Source organism: Mchenga conophoros, linkage group LG1 (assembly GCF_057382185.1).
Source record: "Mchenga conophoros isolate Kocher_MC1m ecotype Shallow Benthic linkage group LG1, M_conophoros_male_GT1.1, whole genome shotgun sequence".
Taxonomy (NCBI): domain Eukaryota; kingdom Metazoa; phylum Chordata; class Actinopteri; order Cichliformes; family Cichlidae; genus Mchenga; species Mchenga conophoros.
The window spans coordinates 28,638,676-28,662,708 of record NC_140526.1 but is presented as its reverse complement, the minus strand read 5'-3'; the positions used below and the strand labels follow the sequence as shown (position 1 = coordinate 28,662,708).

The window sequence follows — 24,033 nt, the reverse complement described above, 5'->3', positions numbered from 1 at the left end:
ACCACAGGAAGACAGGGACATCAGGTTGATAAGGGCTTTATGACAGTACTTAATACATGCTGAAGATATCTTGGAACATTTGTTCACAAACACACACAGAAACTAATTTGAAGCAGTTTTAATAAATAGACATATGAGTTGTTTGAGATTAATATAATCGTTATATCTGAAACACTTTCAGAACATTGAGGGGGGGGGGGGGGGAGTACAAGTGAAAAGAAAATAGCACATGATCTCATGCGAGGCAATAAAAACAGTCAGGAAGTTCAGAGTCTAATCCTACCCCTTAAGAGCTCTGGTCCATTCTAAAAAAATAATCAGCTTACTTTGTGCTTGCCCTTGTCAGTCGGCTGGTCAGTCAGGCAGAGTGCGTTGACCCTATCACACTCGTGTAAGTGGCTAAGGTCAATTTCTCACGTCTTCACATTCTCCAGCTCAATACTAAACATTAAAGTAATTCCTGAAAAAAAAAAAAGAAATCTAACCAAGCCTCAAACAAATAAAGACCAAAAATCACTAGTATGAACCAAACAGGATGTCAATCTATCCTGATACATTTGCCTCTAAATAGTGTTTGAGTATAATCATGTAAAGAGTAAGTATGTTTAACTGACAATAACCTTTACAGAAGACTGTAGGGTTTCCTTTCATTAGCTGAACCGAGCAAGACAGAGAAGATATCAGCATCAGTTTAAAGCATTCTGAGTAGAGCGCTGAAATCGGCTGTTAAACAAATATGTTCTACATAAACAACTTAATGTGATTGCATAAGTGGATAAGTGCAAGAATGTGGCTAATATGAACAAGCAAAACTCCGTCCTTTACCTCAGGAAGAATGCTAAAAATCAGTCACAGTCTCTTCAACACCCCTCGTTAATAAACAAGAGAAGGCTCTACAGGTAAACCCCTAAAACATATGGTTTGCCTTTATGAATATGGAGATAATATAATGGCTGCTACTTTCACGAAAAAAATAATAATAATTTGGTCACTTAACAGATAAATATTTTGCCCTAAAGTATTTACATTTGTAATGTGCAACATCAGCGTAGGTAGGTATGTACATGCCACCTAACTGTTAATCCTGTGTATGCACAGTACAAGAAAGCTGAAAATCAGTTCTGCGATAGCGCTGTCCACACCGAGTGTGAAAGAAATGCGAGTGAAGAGCGTCTGGACCAGCGGTCAGCCCTACAGCACAACTATGGTAGAGAAGTCAGATTTAAAGGAGGATCCATTTAGTCTCTAGATGATCAGTAACGTGAACAGATGGCATATTTTAAACAGCTATGGCTCCTCTAGTAGCTGAAGCGTTGCACAGTGTGCCTGCACCGTTCTCCTTTCTGGGACAGACGAGATCTCATGGCCACTCGCTCGAGTAACTCCCCGACAAGTTAACTGCAGCTTTGTGCACCAGGTCCTCAGAGCTGTGATTCTAAAAAGAAAAAAGCATTGCTGCTCTGGTGTATTAGTGTGCCTCCTTTATGTCCCACAGCACCATCACAGGGTGGAGTAAAACAGGATATAGGCTGCAGAGGACTTGACGGAGGAGGTGGAAATGTCAGACACCTCATGGTCGTCGAACTTGTACCAGCGCTGTTTGGCGGCATTCTTACAGTAGGCTGTGTAATGGCCACCATCTAAACCCCCATAGTGGTTCTGGTAGTGGAAAAGCAGATGACAATCAACTGTTACTTAAGCATTACAGGCTGCTGTTTTCAATGTTTTAAACCAGGTTTTTTCTTTCCAATCTTGCCTGTATAAATATTTTACTATCCTGTCTTGCTGTTTAGGGACCAAACACATTTATGTACCAAAGCTACTGAGCCAGTACAGCTCTTGTGTTGCCTATTTGCCAAAAGACTGGCTGTAGTCCCCAAGCAGATCCAACTCATTGTTTTATCATTTAGACAATTGTTGATGTTACTTTGATAAACTGTACATCCACCTTGCTCCCTACATTTGTTATATTTGGGAAACCAAACAACTCATTTAAAAAAAAAAAAAAAAAAAAGTGTTCTTAGAAAGCCCAGGTTTTCACAGATTGATCATACAAAACTAAATGGCCCATGCTAGATCTATCGATTTAACGTTTACTGAAGCCTGAGTGGGACCAAAGATATTGCACCATGTCAAAATAATTTTAAAAATTCACCAGTTTTGTTCAGTAAGCAGACCTTAAACTTTGCATGTAGCAGTTTGTAATCATTGCTCATCTGCTGATCTTACCACAGATGATACCATATACAACTTGAGATTTTGACTATGAAGATATCAGAATTGGTATATATAAATAATTTGGTCATTCAGCCAGACCTTTAACGAATCCTGTGTCTGTCAGTAGAAGCAGCTATACCGAGACCAAACTACATACAAACACTTCTTTCTCACCAAAATAGAGAAATGGTATCATGGTGGTACCTGCTGAATTTACTGCCCAGGTCACAGGACCCGTTGGCATTATGCCTCAACTTAATACAGTTCAGGAAATCATATTTATATAGATCGGCTCAGAGGGTTCCTGAGCAGACTGTTATTTCAGAATAAAATGTTTATGTTAAAATTTTGTTTAGTGCATAAATTTAAAAATATTGGCAAAGGCCAGTGATTTGACCTTGAGGTCAAGGTTACTGAGATTGAAAGTGATCAAAGATTTTTAGTAGACACCACAATGGTATCAGTTTGAAAACCCTAGGTGACTTACTTCTCAAGTTATTGCAGGTGCAAAGATGTTCAGAATATGTGACCTCTGACATTTAGTTTGAGGTCACTGAGATTAGAAGAGATTTTTTTGTACATGTTCCCATGTTATCAATTTGAAGCTACTGCTCACTACTCACAGCTACATTCTCGAGTTATTGCATTCACAAATTTAGGTGTCCATGAAGCCCGCCTGCCTGGCGGGGTGACAACAATACTTCATCAATCTTTTACACCAGAGCAGTAAAAACAGCAGCAGTCATTTCAGTTTCACTTACAGACACTCCGTAAAGGTTGTATCTCTTCAGGCTCTGTTTGGGTCCAATGACGTACTGGGCCAGGTCCAGACTATCTAAAGGGAAGTCTACAGATGTCTGCAGTTTCTGCTTCCATCTACCCTCATAGGAGAACCTGCAGGAAGAACCCCCACAACAGGAAATAATGTTAATGTCAAAAATAGCACTCCTGTAAAGCTTATAAAGTGAGGAGTGAAAATAGACAGATAAAAACTGTTTTACTGCTTTGATTACAGACCGTTTCAAGTGCACCAGGAGGATGGGTGGGACCTTCCAGATCTCCAGTTTCTTGGTGGAGTCTCTGTGGGCTTTGCAGTGTCTGCAGAACACCTTGTTGTTGTCAGTCAGCTTCTCTTCCTTGGAGAATAGCCTCAGACAGTCCTACCCGGAAGTAGAAAAATCACTAATTATTAACCATAGTTATGCATTTAATCAAGAGTAATATGATCTACACAACCACAATACATTTAATTGGCTAGTTTGTCCGAATGAATTCAGAGAAACAAATGCTGTCACGATGTGAATATGTTAGATAACAATATGTGTGCTTGACACGAGAGCAAAAACATGCTTTGATATGCCCTGACCTGTAGGGAGCACTTGCTGGTGGAGGCCAGAGGCAGCGACAGGTACATGAAGGTCTCAAATGTCCGTGACTTGCGATGGCAAGTCAGACATTGCACAGTGGACTTGAACTGCCCCTGGAACAGTGCTACGATGATGGACTCGTTCAGAAGCTTGTGTTTGCTCCAGGCCAGGTCAGCACCCGTTTGATCATCCAGATGGTCATTTTCTTCTTCCTTGTACCGCTTCCTGTTGTCCGCCTGACCAGAAGTGAAAGAAAATAATTTAAAATGACACAAGCCTAAATTAACGGCTAGAGACACCTGCCTTTGTGATTCAATTAAAAATCAATGAATAATGGCAGATGTTCACTATACCACCTATCGATATCACGTTGCAGGGAGAAGTGAAAACTCACTAAAAACTACATGAAGAATTTTCAAGCCATAATCTCTGTATTCATCTCTCGAGTATTGTTCAGCTTATTAGCATGCAGTTCAGCCAGTTCACTCTCAGTATGACAGGCAGGAAGATATGGCAGGTTAACACTTGCTAATTAATACCTTATTAATTAGTATGATTTACAAAAAAAAAAAAAAAAAAAATCAATTATCCCAGAGAGACAGAGTGGACTGGGACTGGGCCAGCATGATGGCACACAGGTCAGAAGATCACACAAAAGGGACATGATGAGATGGCGTGCGTGATGACAAATGCACATCACCAGCTGCTACAATCGAATCGGCATCCTATGCTCAAAAAGAAAATGGGTTGATGTACTTCTGCAACTTAACCCCAGGTGGAGACAATTGTCACTGTATCACTCAGCTGATACTCTAACAGTATAAATAAAAGACCTTCAATAGGAAAAATAACTCAGAAAAAAAACCCCTACTACCTTTGTGGTTATAGTAAGTTTAAAAATATAAAATACTGGTGACTCCTCAGCCTCCTAGTAGACACACCTAGGGTATCAATTTCAAAAAGTCATTGCAGTCACAAGATTTTCAGAAATACAGTTATCAGAAGTACTCTAACCTTGAGGTCAAGGTCACTGAGATTCAAATGTATCCAAGATTATTAGTACATACACATACAGCATCATTTTTAAGGTCTTACATCACCTCGTTCTCAATCTATTGCTTCACAAATGTAGGTGACCACAATATCAGCCTCTTACAGCTGAGTTGTAAAAAAAACATACAATCACACAATTGCTTTGTCGTCATCCCCCCCCTGATCTAAATGCACATGAAGCCAGTAAAAACAAAATAAACGAAAGGAAAGACATCTGTTGATACAGGCAATGAGCATGTCTTGGGTCAACATGCACAGAGGTTCTGACAGAGCATCAGACCAGACAGATGCAGACACGTCACACGCACACTGCTGCAGGAGGACCAAAGACACACAGCTATTTACTTACTCTCTAATTTGCCATCAAAATGAAACCCAGTGAAAAAAACAGAAAGAAGGAAAATGATAAAAAAGACTAGGACTTCATTGTTAACAGGCAAGTGTGCAACAACATACAGGGATACTAAAAGGAAACCTGAGAAAGCTGTGGTTCAACAGAATAAAGGATGCACTGTTAATTTAGTCAATATTTAAATAAGAGTGAGAATATTTAGATGTTAATGGTTCTCTTTTCATGTAACCATTGTAAGACTTTGTTTATGCCTCACTGGTGGCTGTGGAATACCCCTTATTAAGTTTTCACACTACCTTGTTGAGGTCCTCATGAAGCCCATCCATGAGGAACAGCAGCAGCTCCTGGGAGTCTTGCTGGTCATAACCAGCAAACTGCTCATTGATCTTGCCTATGGTGATCTTGAAGTCACGTGGACTGATGCACTTGTACAGACCAGCCCACAAGGCCTTCATGATTACACCAAACTCCTCGGCCACCTCCCCTTTGTGGCCAAGAATATTGTGCCTGAAAGAGAACAGAGGCTCCGGTGTTATACATTCCCCCGCATACAGACCTCATTATGACCAGCAATTCCACTTATCTCGGATCTAACCTGTTTATATCCTCTAGGTAGCAATTGTTGTTGAAGTATTCAGCCAAGGCAGGAGTGTTGCAAAGAGACTGTAAGATTGAGTTCATATAACATGTGTTGCCCAGGTTACGAAGGCCAGTCAGTGATGCGCCCAAACCCCCAAATGTGGGATTGAGGTTGCGAATTTTGGCTGCTGAAGGACGCGCAATCTCCACTTTAGAATAGACTTTGGCAGGTGCAGGTCTGAAAGAGAAAAGAGTAAAATAAGAGAGCCAGACTAGTTACTACAGATGAATCATCAAAGGAAGTACCACAGTGTAATATATACAAAGAATACAGGTCATACATACCATTGTTGCTTTAACAGCACAAAAAGCATAATATTTAATTGTAAAACAGGTTCAAACTAAACATGAACAGTCACTGAAATTACTACCTTATCACACATTTTCTGCTCATTTAACTAAACAGCCTGAGGAAATACTATCAAAAGCTACTCTTCTATCCACACAAACACAATCTGAATCACCTTTATGACACTCCAACACATCATCTTCATACCAGAAGAAGTATTTTGCAGGCTTCTATTGTCCTTTATAATATGCAGCTATTATCTGTTCACTTAAAACATATTTATAGGTGCACAGCGTGTCTTACTTGGTTTCTCTGTTGATTGTGGGTATGACAGCAGTAGCGGTCGGGGCAGTGGCCTTTTTCTGTGCCTCCTCTCTCAGGTCCTGACTGATGTCAGGGGAAGAGTAGGAGCGTTTCAGTTTAGACTGCTCCTGCTCTTGTTCACGGTTTGTGTCTGGCTCAGCTGGTCGTGGTGTTTTCTGTTTGACTGTTGGTGGTGTCGATGGTGGGGTCTGGGGAACAGTGACTTCAGGAGGGTACAGGTGGACACGATTGGTTGGCGAATGGTAGTATCGGTAGGTCCCCGTCACTGTGTCAAGGAACTAGCCAAGAAAATTAAGCGGAAGAAAAGAAAAGCATTTGGTAAAATTTAACCATAAACCTTTAAACTTTTTTTCCTTTGAACTTTCACCCTCAGTTATTTCAAATGAATCACTTATTTCAGGTTTGGTTATCTGGTACCTTCATCCAACCATCAGGAAGACCCGGTACACTCCTACCCATCTCTTCACTCCTTGCTCGGGTCAGAGGCTCCCTCTGTGAAGACACACACACACAAACACACTTTATTTAATAAGATCATACAAAAAAATTATTGTAAAGGCTTTCACAGTCACAGCAGGGCTGTGAGAGTCACAGTCTCTCACAGCCCTGCGGAAATCTAACAAACGCATTAAGTTTGACAGACAACACTAACCCCAAGTGTCCAGGACTTCAAATTTAATAAAGGACAAACTACAATTGTTTAGCAGTGGCTTCACTTCTCTATCAAACTGTTCCTCCATTTTGACAGTGACAGGTTAAACTGAAGGAAGCGATCAGCCTAAACAGGACTAGTTAGTAAAAATGGGGGGGTTAGAATCTAAAGTTTCAACCTACACATGCCACCTTTATATGAGGAGCATTACACTATTTGAAGTTTTATCTTTACAAATAATTGTTATTTGGGCTCTAATTGTTATACTTTAGCTCTAGGAGCCAAACTAGGTTCTAATCCTTTAACTCATTAAAACAGTTTAGTGGATTGTGTGTTTAAAAAAAAAAAAAAAGTACATTGTTTAGGATGTGCAATTATGACGAAGAATTTTTAACATCTTCTTTTAACCAATGATTTAAGACACTAGGACCTTGTGGGATGACCTTAAACTTTCATTTGTTTGTGACAGTAATTATCTCTGACAGAGAAGAGGACTCACCTTAATCTCACTAACAATATGGTTGGGAGCCGGGGAATCCAGAGACATACTCTTAGAGGGTGTGTCAGAGTTCTGCTCTTTTCCTCTCCTGTCTTTTTCATCCCATGCTTTGTTTATTTTATTTTCCTCATCTTCTGCTTTTTGCCTTTCCAGTTTCTTCTTCTCCTGATGTCTTCTCTCCTCCTCTTCCTTCTTTCTCTTCTCACTTTCTTCCTTTTCTAGCCTTTCTTTCGACTCCTGTTTCTCCTCCTCTAAACGACGCTGCTGCATGCGTTTCTCCTGCTCCTGCTTTGCTTTCTCCATCAATGCCACTGCTTCGGAGTGTATCTGACTTTGTTCTTCTTTAGAAAGAGAAGCATTAGGAGCAAAGGGTGGTTTAACTGAACGGTCTGGGACAACTGGGCCATTCTGGGTAGAATCCTTTGCTGACCCGTTTTGGCTGGGCTTAGGTTCAGGTTTCTTGGTACGGTCAAACTGGGACAGGAGAAGAGTCATGTTTAGACACATTTGGAGTCCTTTAATGCTTTGCATTCTCTAAAGGTTTAACAGTTATCAGGGCAAACAATACCTGAGGGAATGCTTTGGGTGTTGCAGGTGACTGGCTGGATGTGCTTGCAGCAGGGGCCTTCTTACCCAAGTCCTGACCTGAATTTGTGGAGCCGGTGACAGAGAAATCAACACTGTCGGGCAACCTATCAGCGACTATGGAAGTTTTAGATGTTGGAGGTTCTGCTGGTGTGATCCCATTCACCAGCACAGGAGCTGATGGTTCCTGAGGCTCAAGTGAAACTTCAGGCTCGGGTGGAGGTGGGGTTGGAGGTTTTGGTTCCTCAAGGGATGGGTAGCTAAAGTTCACTGTTGAAAACATCAAAGAAAATGTCTACATGTAAGACAAGAGTCCAGTCACAATTAGGAAGTAAGTGAGTAATACAAAATTATATAAAGTATATTGTGGTTTTTATTTTCTATCTCATAAAATGAGAAAACATAGCATTAAAGGGCCATTTTTTAAATAAACTGTACTACTCATACTCACACTGAGGAAGGGTGTTGGTAATGGTCTGTCGAGGTGGTCTAATTTTAGCATTGGTCGTATACATGGGGTAAAACAACAGCCAGTTCTCATAGCCACCCTCCAGCACCAGCGGCTCACTACGCAGGATGGTGATGCTGTCCCACTGTGCAGTTATCAAACACAACATTGTAATTTTACATGAAAACACAGGTATTGATATTTACAAGCTACTGCATAAAGTCAACCACCCGCCAGACACAGTTACCTTAAAAAGAGCATCTTTGAGGCTCTGCAAGGTGGTCCCCAGTTTAAGGTCAGTGACAGAACTGAACCAATCCAAGAGGATGACATAATCTACAAATCCCCGCCGTTTCCAGTGCTCTTTGGACTCTTCTGGCAGCTTTGCCTCAATCTGATTCACAGTGATTCTGAAAAGTCAAAACATTTCATTATCCACAGGTTGACCAAACCCCCCCCCCCCCCAAAAAAAAACACAGACACAAAAACAAACTGAAGGTAGAAAGATCAGTCCATTCATATTATTATTTGATAATGAATCACACATGGTGTGTTAGAACAAACTTCAATCAAGTTTGAAGCTTCGCTTCTCACCCTGGGCTAATGGCCTCCTCAGGCACGCTGATGCAGGTTTGAGCCGGGACCTGAATGTGAGACTCCTCAAAATCTCGATGGCTGCGTGCATCCATAACAATTATTGCGATAGTCTGGTCCTTCATCATGTTGAAAAGTTTCTCAGCCGTGATCCCACCAGCAGGCAGCGCAGCTGTCAGACAAAATTCATAACTCAGCACTAATAAATCAACTAAATTCAAAGATAAAAACAAAGTGACTGCTTTGAGGTTTTCCACTTTACCTTTTGAGGTTGCATTCTTCAGTTCATTCTGTTCAGCTTTCACCTGCGACACACATCCACAAAGACTCATCTCATTAGCATGTTGACATAAACTGGATTTTTCCCCTTATACTAAAGGTACAAAAAAGAATCATTACGATTTCAATACAGGCATTCAAATATTAATTAAGCTACGGGTGTTTGCATTATTATTATTATTAAAATCCACTGTAATGCCCAGTAGGGCAAAGAAAACATTCGAAGTCTTTATATCTCACTTTATTTTTCAAAGGCACAGAAATGCTGTGTGCAGTAAATATCTCAATACCTGTAACCACCTGCAAAATTCAACTCTTATACTGTGCTTTAGTTTAGATCCTTTTGGGAGGGTTATTGATCGATGCAGTTTTTATGTAAGCGTAAATTTGGTAAACTATCGGAAAGTTACATATAAGACAGTAAAATACTCTTTTTGATTTGCAACATATTTCTAAAAAAAGTTGGGATAGTGGCAGATTCACCACTTTCTTGCATCACATTTCATGTTTAAAAAACTAATAAGAACTGAGGAGATCAGCTACTGTGGGAAAGTGCTTTCCAGTCACTATCTGAGTTCAGCTTCATACAGTTCAGAGTCTTCTTTGGCCTGTTTTGTTGTCCAAGTGTTTTCAATGGGGGACAGGTCTTGAATGCAGGCAGACCAGTTTGACAAACTCTATTATCTGAGTATTCCTTTTGTGATGTGTGCAGAATGTCCAGAAGGTGACACATCTATGTCATCTGGATGGAAGAATAATCCATTGCAAAGCCTATATATCTTACGTAAATGGGGCCCTCAAAAATCATTCCAAAACCAGCAATATACTTTGCAAAGAGTATACACACTGGCAGCAGTGTGTATACTCATTTCAAACCTTCACCTTTTTGCTGTCCTTCCTGTTTGTGAATGACGTTTTTGGAGAGCCCCGATCGCCATCTTTTTCTGTCATTTCCTCCCTCCTCTTCTTCTCCTCTTGTCTCTCCTTTTCCTCTAGTTTTTTTCTCACCTCTACCTCTTCGTACCTGTTCAAAATAGGTAGGAAATAAAGATCAGTTAAGTGAAACAAAATCAATATCCTATTTTACAGTGTCTGAATTAAGAAAGTGAGCATAATCATGACAGCTGAAACCTCTAACCTGAGTTTAAGACTTTCAGACAGCTTTTCAGCTTCTTCAATGGCTTTCTTAAAGCTGTTTGTCCCAAGCATAGTCACGTAATACTCCTGTGCACATCAGAGAACACTTCAAGTAAATAATCTGCCTTCATGTGAAAAAAACATTAGGTTAGCAATACAAAAAGAATGAACAAACTTATAAATATTAGGTATACCGGTTGCTGCTTGAACTCTGGTCTCTTCTTGATGATGTCATATACTGTCAAATACTTCATGTACAGTACATAAGCTTTCTCCTCATCTCTGTCCAGACGGCACTCCTCTGCCGCCTTGAATATTTTGCAGGCACTCTGGACATAACTACAAACACGAAAAAAGTATATGTAAGTTAAAGATTTTCATCTCCACATGACTGCAATGTGCTTCAGTCACAGAAGCCAGAAAATTGAGATCAGTGACAAATGTCTTTTTATTAGGTAATAATTTCTGCCCAAAAAAAATATAGTAACATTACTTTCTAGTGCTTGTCTTGTCTGGCTTAATTTCAGCTTTTTTATTGAGGTCCCCCAGAGAGGTGGACAAATACAGCTCTTTGACCCCGGTGGAAACTGCAGGCATCTTGGCGAATGTGTTGAGTCAGAGGTCACTGGCAGGCAAAAGGGTCAGTGGTGTAGACAAGCTCCGAACATCTCTAGATAAATGTTTGTGAAAGAGAAAAACACAAACACACGCCGTTTATACTAGAACAGCTGTTCTAGTTTCATAGAACAGTTCAATCTGCAAAAGAACATTTAAGCCACGGTTAGCAAAAACGTCTCAAAAAGTTTTCCCGTGCCGTCGGCGGTTGTGTAGTATTTAGAAATGTCTAGAATTAGGACAGGCTAAGCCGAAACGATGACACTTCGCAGATAAATCACTTATTGGCTATGACACGGCGCTTGGCTGTAGTCAACAGACCCAGGGCATGTCAACACTGACGACAACAACATAGTTTTCTCGCTAATGTTAGCCGCTAACCACTACTCGGCTGGATGCTTTTACGAAGCAGCTAAAGGTCAACTAAACTGACAGCATTCGGTTTAAACCTTAAACCTACTACTTGGCTGATAAAAAACCTATTTAGCCCCTTAAATGTGCACCTGGCGTTGTTACCTTCCTCGTTAGCCTGCTAGCTACGTCAGTTAGCAAGCCGCGCTTGGAGCGCACGTAGTTAAGCGTTAAGGTTAGCTTATGAGAACTATTTCCCTACAACAGAGACAGTCGAGTACATAACACCCCCCATATCACTGAGGTCTATATTACTGTCTGACAGTTTGACAATATACATTTAGTTTTAAAAAATACCTCTTTATGATCCGTTGCTTACATTTTAGCCACTTTTTGACAGCTGATTCTGATTTCTTGTTCCGCTTCCTCCTTTTTTCCCCAACCCGTTCTCTTCTTCTTCTTCTTCTTCAGCTAATTCTTAGACGTTGGCATCCTTACTATCACACTACCGCCACCTTCTGGAGTCATTTTTTTCTTTCCTGATACCCGTTTCCCACATCTTTGCTGCCAAACCACATATTTTGTGATGACTCCTGTATTTTATCTGTATTGCTCTGTGACATTTAAGTGCACGTACTTACATTGTTCACTACTATAGTTTATAGCGCTACTCTTCAACTGCTGTAGATATATTCATAGCACTCTGTAGATCTGTTTACCACAAATTGGTACATATGTACATATGTAGCATATCTGTATATTAGTTCATATTACATCTGTATATCTGCCCGTCTGTATAGCAATATAGAATATCTGTATTCTATACACCTCATCTGTATGTCTGTACATATGTATACATCAGTACATCTATACATTTGTCCGCAGTACATCTGTATATTTGCTCTCTGTATAGTTATATAAACATCTGTATACTTCATTTATTTGTACATAATCTGTACATAACTATTCCCACCTTTCATGCTACCCTTATCTGTATATAATCTGCTCTTAATGCACTTAATGCACCTTGCACTTCTGATTAGATGCAAACTATATTTTGTTACCCTGTATTTATACATGTTTAATGACAATAAAGTTGAATCCTATCCTATACTACTGCCATAACTCTGTATAGTTAAAACAGTTTTATTCTGCCCAGTGATTAATATGTTTTTGGTTCTTTTGTTTATATATAGAGCCGTGTGAAAAAGTGCACTTCAGACCCAGCCACGCCGTCAGACAAAAACTGGTTTGTCCCAATGACAAAACTCCCAAACAGAAACGAAACCACGTAGTATTTGTTTGCAGTGCAGCAGGAGTACTCAGACCTCTACATTCTAGAAACTACAGCTACTCCACCTCAGCAGGATGAGACTCAGCTCACTCTTTTGAGGATGCCAGTGTTCACATTTTGGACAGACAGGACAGATGGTTTGAAAGAGGAGTGAAAGAGGCCGTCTATGTCTACTGTGCACCACCATCTTTGACTACAGGGGGTGGTTAATGATACCAACTGTATGTAACCTACTGTGCAGATTTGAGAACCCTTCCCAGGCACCTTAACACCCACTCAAGCCTTGTGTCAGTTAATCTCAATGAGTCACATGATGGTTTCACCCAAAACCTCTGCTGATAATGATCCACACCCCTTTTCACACTTTGGTTTGTTCGATGAGGCACGTGATCACTAGTGGGTCAACAGCCCTCTTAAGGGACAACTCCCACTAAGGTTTAAATACCTGGGACTCCCCACCATTTGGTTTTAGAACTGAAAAAGCTTCTCAGTTGAAAGGCGAAAGGGCTCGAAGAGACTTAATAAAGTCCAGTCTCTTTTCTTTTTAAGATCCATTACCTGGATGACTGAGAAGCTACACTGACATATTCTGAGGAGTACCATCCCAGTAAATTCACTCAAGGTCAGATCATGCAATGCACAGACAAACCAAGGGCTACATGTCAGGTTCCATTGGCTTGTTAAATGTTGAAAGCTGCTTCTCTCTAAAAAAGGACACAGCAGTAAGGATTAGGTTCACAAAGTTGCATCAGGACAAACCTTTGGACAGACAAAAACAAAGTTGAGATGTTTGCCCATAATGTACAACACCACAAGCACCTCATACCAACTGTCAGTGTAGCGGTAGAAAGGTGATTATTTGGACATACTTTCAGCCACAGGACATGGGCATGTTGCATTCACTAATCAATCATGAACTCCATATACAAAGTGTTGTGGAGTTAATAATGAGATTATGACAGAGGTGGGACCAAGTCATTGTTTTGCAAGTCTCAAGTAAGTCTCAAGTCTTTATCCTCAAGTCTCAAGTCAAGTCTCAAGTAATGTCAGGCAAGTCAGAGTCGAGTCTCAAGTCACTGGTGTAAAAGTCCGAGTCAAGTCACAAGTCTGAAACTTTGAATTTCAAGTCCTTTCGAGTCTTTAAATAAAAAAAAGGAAAAGATAATGTTGCAGTTATGCTAAATGTAAATATTAGACCATGTAATTTTAAAATCTGTGTTTTTCTCAACACATACAAAATAGTGAACTTAGAAAATATACACAAATTGTGAAATTGCACCTCTTTAAAATGCAGCTCAATTAAACTTAGCTCCAAGAATAATTTTCACCGACAGTTCTGAGATACGCTGCATGTTATTCTTGGATGCGGTTGTAGGACCGGCTTTAAAATCGCATGACAAAAATATCATACACATTTAAAAAAAACTGTATCACCAACGTAGCCTGGAAAACATTTGCTAGTTAGATGAAGTCAGCTATCTCATCTTAGCATATTTATATGCATATTTATAATTATACGGTTCTTGGAGTGAGTGCATACACTCATGAAGTTTAGTAACTTCCGGTCACTGCAACAAGCCCAGGTACAGTTTACCGACGGATGGGTGCAGGACCTTGAAATGCACCGTGTAGAACGAAAGACCATCGTACGTATCATAAGTTTACCAGTCTCACAAATCGTCTTCATAAATACACATTCGTTAACCGTTTATTAATATAACCTTTGAGCTCAACGGTAATTAATTAGTAGTGGAAATAATTTCTGGTAGCATCACAGAAATGTAGCAGTGACAATAATATTGTATGCTGTAATCGTACTGGGCAATTAGTGATACAAAAAACCTGTTTTATCCTGTGAATAAAAGTATGTGTTTTTGTCAATGTACCATAATAACAGAAGCGAAACGCAATATTGTGTCAGGACAATTCACTATTTATGCACAATAAATAAAGGAGCATAGCGCGACAATTTCTGTTCAGCGCCAGACTTGCTTGTAACCTATATCACCAATTATGTTAAGAAAAATGACGCATTAACTACAACAGCAGACTGACCTTTGTGTAAATGCTTGGAGCAGACTAACCTGTGAGCTGGAGTGTTCTAGGACGTTATATTTGATCTTTGAATGGCTGCAATCCAGTCGCCTCTTTGTTACTTCGGAAACATGGCTCGAACAATTTCTCTTCAACGACGTAATCCGATAACAACCGATCTCTTTACCCGTCGGCTTCCCGTGGCTGTCATGCGACCGGCTATTGCAGTTAATAATACAACAGCTTCTTGACATTTTTGTGTTTCTTTTTATCGCTGTATAACTGATTTTAATTGAAAGCCTGCGTGCGCTAGTACCGCTTGCCACGAGTTCCCAGAATCCTTTGCGGTTCTACCCGTGAATGACGTCACATTTTCAATCTCCATATAATATGCATGTTAAATTTTATATTTGGGGTAAAATATCAAGTCTTTTCAAGTAAACCGGTTCAAGTCCAATTCAAGTCCCAAGTCATTGGTGTAAAAGTCCAAGTCAAGTCACAAGTCTTAGAACATTTTTTCAAGTCAAGTCTAAAGTCATAAAATTAATGACTCGAGTCTGACTCGAGTCCAAGTCATGTGACTCGAGTCCACACCTCTGGATTATGATGAGTTAACAATCTTTCTAAACAGCTCAAGCTTGGCTGAAACTGGTTCACAGATTAGAAGAATTGTTGGTGTTACAGGGGCTCAGTCAAAGTCCAGACCTCAACTTGATTGAAATACTCTGGAGGAACTTTAAGAGCCCGAAAATAAATATTTGTCCGCAAACATAAATGACCTGAAGCAATGCTGTAAAGAAAAATGGGTCAAAATTCCTGAGAGACCAATAAAGTCATACAGAAAATAGATATTCCTGCTAAAGGGGGCTCTGCAAGCTGCTGAATCATGGGGTCTAATGAGTTTTCACAAGGCTGCATAGAGACTCTACCTGCTCTTCAAATGGACAGCTGAGAGGAAAATGATGAGCTGTTGAAGTCAACACAAAGAAAGCTTGTTTCTAAGTTGGCTCTGACCTTCAGCTTCTTTTCTTTCTTCTACTGTGATGGGCTTCCCATACAAAGGAATATATTCACATCTATATACAGTATGTAATTCCCTTTTACATCAAGGACATTGTATATCATGTATTGTACTGTACTGTAGTAATGGTCAGTTTTGAAACTGAAAATGAATCTTTCTTTTTGAAAGCAGAGCGTACTTGTATTTTCTTAGGACTGCCCTATTAACAGTAGCTTACAGCCATGCCAGACTGGTCTGCAGTTAAACCAGTCTGATCTGTTGTACACACAATGGTTCAAATGGAACGGATAAGTGCTGCTTTTGTCACATTCATACCATGATTTAATAAATCACCTGTTAAGTTGTGAGTTTTACATTAAAGTGATTTTAAAAAAGTGAAACAAAACAATAAAAAAGCAAAGCTGTTATTAGATAAGTGACTTTCTGCATTACATTTTTTATTTGGTTCATTATTTTCTACCTCCAACATTCCTCCTATGCAAGGGGAACATGTTTAAACTGACACTTAGTTGCTTTTCCAATTTTTTTTTTAACCTTCAGTCACAGCCAGTCTCATCATTAGTCGTTAGTTTTTCCTCTCTGCTCTTCATGCTGTTGTTTTGCTTTTTTTGGTTTGCATTATCAAGCTCAAAGTTTTCTTTGTGACGGGCTTATGTTGCACAGCTATTTTCAGCTTATTTGAATAAAAGCAGCAGAATCAGACCAAATAAGAAGCACTCTCACTTTGATGTCACAAGGCAGCGATCAGGCTTCATTGCACAATAATGCTTAAACCCGCTTTCATCAGGCTCAGCCTCTCAAATTTAAAAGCACACAAGGAGCACAATAGTCACAGTGTACTATGCTCCATATCACATAACACTTATTTCTGTGTATAGTAACACACCCACTCCTGCCATTAGTCATTGCATGCTACCAGTTTTCCTACATAAAATCAAAACTCTTTGTTCTTGATCAAATTTAAATAACCAGTTTGGCTAGTTTAGAAGAATCGTTAACCTATGTGACAGTTTGGAGACCAGATGTCAGATGTAAATATATCTACATAAACTCTTTAACCATTTTAACAGTAATAAACGATACTTACAAAATTGTTAATAAATGGCTTATAAACTGTCCATGAACATTTCTTCGCAACTGAGGTTAAGAAACACTGTAATTCATCTAGTAACACCATATGGATCGTTTTTAAAAATGTATGTTTTAATAAACAGTTACTTAAAGATTGGGCAGATAGTGTTGCAGTGACGTAGATCACAAGGCAGCCAGTCCAGAGACCATGTTTCATGTCCTGTGTCACTCTCAGATTGGTTGAGCTCATGAAAAGATTATGATTTTGGTTAAACTAGACCCATTCTCAAAATTAACCCTGCAGACTGGAAAAGGTACGTACCTACAGTGTTGGGGAGTAACGGAATACATGTACCGCCGTTACGTATTTAAAATACAAAATATGAGTAACTGTATTCCGTTAGTTACCGTTTAAAAGGGTGGTATTTAGAATACAGTTACTTTGTTGAAATAAAGGGATTACGCGGCGGTCTTTTCCTGTTTCATATGTAAGGCTATGCCCTCTCTATTTTTTGTAATTCCACACAGGTGGAAACCCAAACAAAACAGCATTAAGAGGCTCAAATGCCCGTGTCTCAATCTCGAGTCTCATAATGACGTGAAGAAATATTTTTTAAAATGATTTAATATGAAGGCAATAGCAGAGTGTTACAGGCATAGCCCTAAAGAATGTAGCCTCATGGGCAGTGTAGTCCGTGCTGCAGGGAGAATGGACTGCCATACCCGTTATGTATCTATGAGCGAGGGAGGGAGAAAAAAGGTGAGTGGAAAAGTACGACTTGTCACTGAGCAGAAACGGGAGCTGGAAGCATGTAAATATAATAATAACCACTGCAGCCAAAAAAGAGTGTCTGACGAGCCCAGATGTAAGTAAGCTGTTAAGACTCGAGTATACACTGTGTTCCTGTTTTCCTCCGAAACAATAAGTTCCGCTGGAGCAGCCTTTCAACGCCTCTCTCTGTCTCTCGCCAGCAAAGTTGACCAAGACAACAAAGTAAAGCTAGTTTTCGGCTACGAGCCCGACAGGGAAACCGACGTGTTAGCCAGAGGTCCCTTTACTACGGTTTGGAGCTGCGGACCTATTTTATATACGCGCGGAATAGTTTTCTATATGAGATCGCTGCAAAAAGTGCAGCCTCACCTAATGTCCACCCTACTGTTACTCATTTTATATTAAGATTTAAAAATCTAGTTGCTATTGAGTAGCCTTCAGTAATAGTAATGAATCACACAGGAACAGGACATTCATTAGTTGTAAAAAAGCATGATAATATATTAAGTAATCCAAAGTATTCAGAATACGTTACTCTCATTGAGTAACGTAACGGAATACGTTACAAAATACATTTTGGGCCATGTATTCTGTAATCTGTAGTGGAATACATTTCAAAAGTAACCTTCCCAACACTGCGTACCTACTAGTACCTACTTAAATGTGACCCCAAAGGCTCCGTGTTGTGCACAAGGAGCCATGATTTCATGTTGTTTACACCCAGTTCTGACTCCACCATCTGAATGTGGCAGGAGAAATCTACTCATCAGACCCGGCAACACTTTTCACATTTTCTGCTGTCTAGTTTTGGTGATCCAGTACAAACTGTAGCCTCAATGTCCTGTGCTTAGCTGACAGGAGTGGGTATCAGTGTGGTCTTCTGCTGCTGTAGCACATCTGCTTCAAGTTTTTGATGTGAAGAAACTTTTCCCAGAGAAGTGCTCCTCACTGGATATTTTCCTCTTTCAGACCATTTCTCTGTCAACCCTCACACAGTCATTTAAATCACTTTTCTTTCCCATTAGATGCTGTCATGCTAATGTCAAATGGAGTTGTTGCTGTGTGACTGGCTCATTAGATACTTGCATTCACAAGCAGACAGTTGTATGTAAGAATTAGGAAGATCCACCTCACCTTTGCCACTAAAAGTGTGTCACAGTACCTGCAGCAAAGAACAGCCTGTGTGTATCTCTGGAACCACGCTGGGAATGTGGAGAAGTTCAGTGATGAAGCCTTTTCTTGCTCTCAAACCAGGCACATTTGATTAGAAGCTTCCATGCGAAGTTGCTTGTTCGCAGCTTTAATGAAGGAAATGATAGAATAAACACTGATGCAAGTGCATTTATGGATTTCTTTAACTTTGTGTGGTTCTTTTCATCTTATGTGACAAAACTAATGACATTTTAAATGAAAGAATTATACTATTATTAGAGAGCAGTAAATGGTTAATGGTAAAGTTTAATCAAGTACAAGCGTGCACAGTGTGTTACAAAAAATAACTACAAATGAATTAAAATAAATGAAAGAGTAAAAAAATAAATCTTCCGTTGTTGCTTGCCAGTTATTCATTTTTGATTCATGAATTCATTGATTGATTAGATATGTTTACATATGTCTTAGATAAACATGTTATTAATTTCAGTGTGCTTGCTCTCTCTCGGTGACTTACCAATAATGCGTGCTTTGTAGGTTTGAATTGTGGCTCGATTGTCATCCAGCGACTGGTTTCCCCAGAGCACCACATGAGAGCTATCACATGCTGAGCACAATGCATAGTAAACAGTGCAGTGTGCGAACAGTCCAGGTGCTGCTCAGGCTTTTGTCAGGGTTTAAAAGGCTGCAATAAGCTAATGACATAAATGGTTTTCCCTCATCATCCCAGTACCTTTTACTGTGTTTACATTTATTGTTTGTTTATTTTTTTTTTACTTTTATTACTTTGTGAAGAGTCATCATACATTGAAAATATCGCTCATCACGATCCATCATCATTCATAACCTGTTGGAGTAAGAAGAGGGGAGGAAATGAGACTGGAGGTTAATTGTATCGAATTGTGTTTCCCTAAAGATTAAGGGTCAGAGAGATGTCACCAAATATATAATTTACACACACGCACACAAAAAAAAAAACAGAAACCTTGTGAGGGGGCCTGAACACCAGTTTGAAAATATAAGGGTCTCTGTATAATCTGATTTGACACATAAATTATTTTTCTGCATTACAGAGGGATTCAGGTGTAATGGTGAAAAAGAATTCTTCATAACTTTTATATAACCTATTACACTATTGATTATATTGTTCTAATCCTGTATCATTTCACGTGGATATGAAAAAAAATGAAATCTCCGGCTGCAAGAGGAAAGTAAATATTTAGTGCAAATGTGAAGCCAGTGATGGAAAAAATACATGAAAGACATTTGCCTTGTGGTTCAAATGCGTCACCAATTTGGGGCGTGTTCTTCACAACAGGATCTATATAGTGGTGTAATCTCTGCTCCCAAATACACAAAGCCTCACTGCAGTCACCTGTTACACACGACAAAGTAACTCGAAGAGGTCTCATCTCCGAAAATGCAAGCTGAGGAATACAATCGCAGAGGTAATCATGGACTCATTTTGGATGATGTTGATATTTAACTTCAAATGCCAACAAGCACATAATAAAGAAAATGAATATGAATAACTTGCAGTGATCTCTTATTGATCAGGTAAGGAGATGGTGGACTACATCACAAAGTACCTGGGCTCCATCAGGGAGAGGAGGGTCATTCCTGATGTGAAACCTGGCTACATGAGGCAGCTTCTTCCTGAGGCTGCACCTACGGAGCCGGAGGACTGGGAGAATATCTTCAATGACATTGAGAAGGTCATCATGCCAGGGGTAAGTGTCGCAGCAAAACCCAATTTAAATTCACCTTGCTTGTTCAGTTCACTGAAATGATCATGAAATACATTTATGGCAAGCGAGTGTTTTCCTATCTCTCTGCCCAGGTGGTTCACTGGCAGAGCCCTCACATGCACGCCTACTATCCCAGTCTGACTTCATGGCCCTCTATGCTCGGGGATATGCTGGCAGATGCAATCAACTGTGTTGGGTTCACTTGGGTACGCAATGACCAAAAAGACAATCAATCACATGCTACCATCTGCTTCAGTGATGTCTTATTTTCTTGTTTTTTCAGGCCTCAAGCCCAGCATGCACAGAGCTGGAAATGAATGTGATGGACTGGCTGTGTAAAGCACTAGAGCTCCCCTCTTTCTTTCTTCACTACCATCCTGACAGCAGAGGTGGAGGCATCCTGCAGGTGTGCAACATCCTAATCTGTTTGCTCTAGAGCCACGAAGTTTACAGTCTTTCGGGGCCTCATTGTGTTTCTGACCTACTTGGCTCTCTCGTCAGAGTACAGTCAGTGAGAGCACACTGGTTGCTCTGCTGGCAGCCAGGAAAGATAAAATCCTGCAGCTGCGGGCCGAGCTTGACCAGGACGTGGACGACTCCGTCATAAACTCAAGACTAGTGGCCTACGCTTCGGATCAGGTAAGCTGCACAGGAGCTTCCTATCAGCCTGATAAACTGAACCGTAAAACTGATCAGATGTTGCTTTTATAGGCTCATTCATCAGTTGAAAAGGCAGGACTGATCTCACTGGTGAAGATCAGGTTTCTGCCGACCGATGACGAGTTGTCTCTGAGAGGAGACACTTTGAAACAAGCCATACAAGAAGACAGGGCAAGAGGACTTGTCCCCTTCCTGGTATGTGTGTTTGAAACCTCAATGGGACATTTCTGCAGAGAATTTAAGAATCCCCATATTGTTTTGAATCTAGTAGCTTACCTAATATGTGCCACAATACCCATCACATTTTTAAAAGCATATACTAACGCTGCAGTATATAAAAATCAGAATCGGCAGACTGTAGCATCAGCCAATCAGTGCCTTTGTTTGATTTTTCTGCTGCATGGCAAACACAGATGCATGCAGAAACTGTTTTACAATCTATTTTTTGATGGTGCATTTAAAGAAAATCAAATGTCTGGAAGTTGAAGTTCAGCTTCATTTCTTATAAAACTGAAAAGTTGTCCGAATAATTTCTTTTTAAACTTGGAAAAAAATATGAAAATAAGTAGCAAAACGTTGTACATCATTAATCAGGACACTTGTATATCATCTCATATCATGAGGAAACTGTGATTTTTAGCTTCAAAAGTACACAACAAACCCGTGTTGCATGTTGGATCTCATCTGACCCATTCTGTCATTTTCAGCTGTGTTCAACTCTGGGAACTACTGGAGCGTGTGCCTTCGATAAGCTATCGGAACTGGGACCAGTCTGTGTGTCTTTTAATTTTACTTCCAAATCATACTGCAGAGTCAGACTTATTTTTTTTCTTTGCATACATAAGATGAAGTTAGAAGTGAAATTGAAATCTTTTTGCAGGTGAGGAAGAGGGACTCTGGCTCCATGTTGATGCCGCGTATGCTGGCTCTGCCTACTTTTGTCCGGAGCTCCGCTGGTCAATGAAGGGCATTGAATTTGCACACTCTTTTGTTTTCAACCCTTCTAAGTGGATGATGGTCCATTTTGACTGCACAGCATTCTGGTGAGTAGAGACACTTAAGCCATACCTCAACTCTGTCTCTATAATATCTGCAAAATTACATCTGACAAAGTGCAAATTTAAACAGAAGAATGCTTTTAAGCTGGTGATTTAATTAACTGTTGATCTCAGGGTAAAGGATAAATACAAGCTCCAGCAGACCTTCAGTGTTGATCCTGTTTACCTCAGACATGAAAACTCACTGGCAGCCACTGACTTTATGGTTCGTCATCATTACTTATTCACCAGTTCAAAATGTTACAGTCTCATCTGAACACTACTTTTTTTCTTTGGTTCAGCACTGGCAAATACCTCTCAGTCGACGCTTCCGTGCTCTGAAGCTCTGGTTTGTTCTGCGCTCCTTTGGATTGAAAAACCTCCAGGCTCATATCAGACATGTAAGTGGCATTCTTCTAAAATAGATATCAATATTAGACTTCCATTATAGAAAGTGTATTTAATGTGAAGTTTTGTTTGTTTGCTTTGGGTTTTTTTTAGGGGATTGAGATGGCAAAACTCTTGGAGTCTCATATTAGGAGCAACACAGATTTTGAGGTTCCTGCTAAGAGGCACCTCGGCCTGGTGGTCTTCTGCCTGAAAGTATGCAACTTGTCCTTGTACCTGAATTGTGCAGTAAACTATAAATATGTTGACCTTATAGTTTTCACCAGAAAATCATTACTGACATGTGCTAAGAAGTCCCGATTACGCCTTGTTCAATGGTGGTTTGTTATATACCTGAATGTGGTCAGCTAGTTCCCAGATGAAATGGCAAAAATAGTACGAAAAGGGTAAACACAGATGTCTTAGTAAGGGTTTTGTAGCTTTACACAAAGACTTATAAACATTTTATTGTATCTTCTTTTTGTTGGGAGGGAACACTTTGACCCAGGAGCTGCTGAGGAGACTGACCCGGTCAGGCACCATGTACCTCATTCCTGCAGATATTTATACCAAACGCATCATCCGGTTTACGGTGACCTCACAGTACACTACTGCCGATGACATCCTCAGGGACTGGGGCATTATCTGTAAAACAGCTTCCACTCTCCTGGCTGAGACACAGGCTTTGAATTATGCAGACCAGTCACAATCAGGGGAAGATGATGTAATAGGTGATGAAGAATACCAAGACCCGGTCTTAGACACCGGGTCTGATGAGAAAGAGGATGCTGTTGCCAGGCTGGAAAAAGCTCAAGTGGAGTTGTGGATTGACAAAGCTTGGAATCGGTCTAGAAGACCAATGCGATCTCTTAGCTGCAGCAGCGAGCCCCTGCCTTACACTTATATCAGGTCCCTGTGTGGCTATGATTTTGAAACGAGGCCTATAGTCGAAGATGCTGCTGGTGGCCTTCCTGTGCCTTCAACAACAGGATCTGGTGCGACAATAAATATTGAGGAGATGCCTTCAAATGATCTGGGAAAACAGGTCCTGAAAAAGCTGACAAAGTTCTACAGCGTTCCCAGCTTCTGTAACCAGTGGGTGCAGTGTGGTCGGCACCAGCTCTGCTGCCCTCTGAAGGTTTCTCCAGCAGCTCAAAAGCACTTACCCTCCACCTGCAGAAGAGTGAACTGTATGTCTTCCTCTGCCGTAACAAACACAGCCCCCCCTCCTACGCCACTGGAAACTTCCACTGCTCCTAAACTCCTCTGACGAGCCCAAAACCAGCACAAAGTGTACCTCACATCCACACAATAATTCACCTATTGATTGATAAGCAGTTTACTTCAGCACACAGTCAACCAACACAGTCACCAAATAACAGTGTCGGCAATATGGGATTTACTCATATAAAAATCATTAAAAACAAGAAAGTATTTCAGACTAAACAGTTGAAAT

At 40.2% G+C, this 24,033-nt stretch overlaps 2 protein-coding genes across 4 annotated transcripts; one reads left to right on the top strand and one right to left on the bottom strand.

Annotated features, from left to right (window-relative positions):
- Positions 1-20: 20 nt before the first annotated feature.
- Positions 21-11,939, bottom strand: usp8 (ubiquitin specific peptidase 8). Of its 3 annotated transcripts, none has more exons than XM_085273418.1 (19): positions 11,781-11,939; positions 10,929-11,105; positions 10,630-10,774; positions 10,437-10,522; positions 10,181-10,322; positions 9,282-9,324; positions 9,020-9,191; positions 8,673-8,835; positions 8,429-8,570; positions 7,961-8,247; positions 7,393-7,866; positions 6,659-6,733; positions 6,221-6,519; positions 5,585-5,806; positions 5,283-5,496; positions 3,584-3,820; positions 3,235-3,377; positions 2,979-3,111; positions 21-1,659 (listed from the first exon to the last, which is right to left on the bottom strand). In XM_085273418.1, the coding sequence occupies exons 2-19, from the start codon at positions 11,030-11,032 to the stop codon at positions 1,501-1,503; spliced, it is 3,240 nt and encodes a 1,079-aa protein (XP_085129544.1). In that variant the 5' UTR covers positions 11,033-11,105; positions 11,781-11,939; the 3' UTR covers positions 21-1,500. The 3 variants fall into 3 exon arrangements, with proteins under 3 accessions (XP_085129544.1, XP_085129533.1, XP_085129553.1); XM_085273407.1 differs by having other exon boundaries at positions 11,759-11,874; XM_085273427.1 differs by having other exon boundaries at positions 5,286-5,496; positions 11,759-11,874.
- An 8,176-nt stretch (positions 11,940-20,115) lies between these two features.
- hdc (histidine decarboxylase) lies at positions 20,116-23,983 on the top strand. Its single transcript, XM_085273392.1, is given in 13 exon segments — positions 20,116-20,193; positions 20,303-20,475; positions 20,586-20,699; positions 20,777-20,899; positions 20,995-21,132; positions 21,205-21,348; positions 21,861-21,927; positions 22,034-22,196; positions 22,326-22,416; positions 22,493-22,591; positions 22,692-22,792; positions 23,064-23,782; positions 23,785-23,983. Coding segments are annotated over 13 exon segments (2,013 nt in total). The 5' UTR covers positions 20,116-20,165; the 3' UTR covers positions 23,838-23,983.
- Positions 23,984-24,033: the final 50 nt, after the last annotated feature.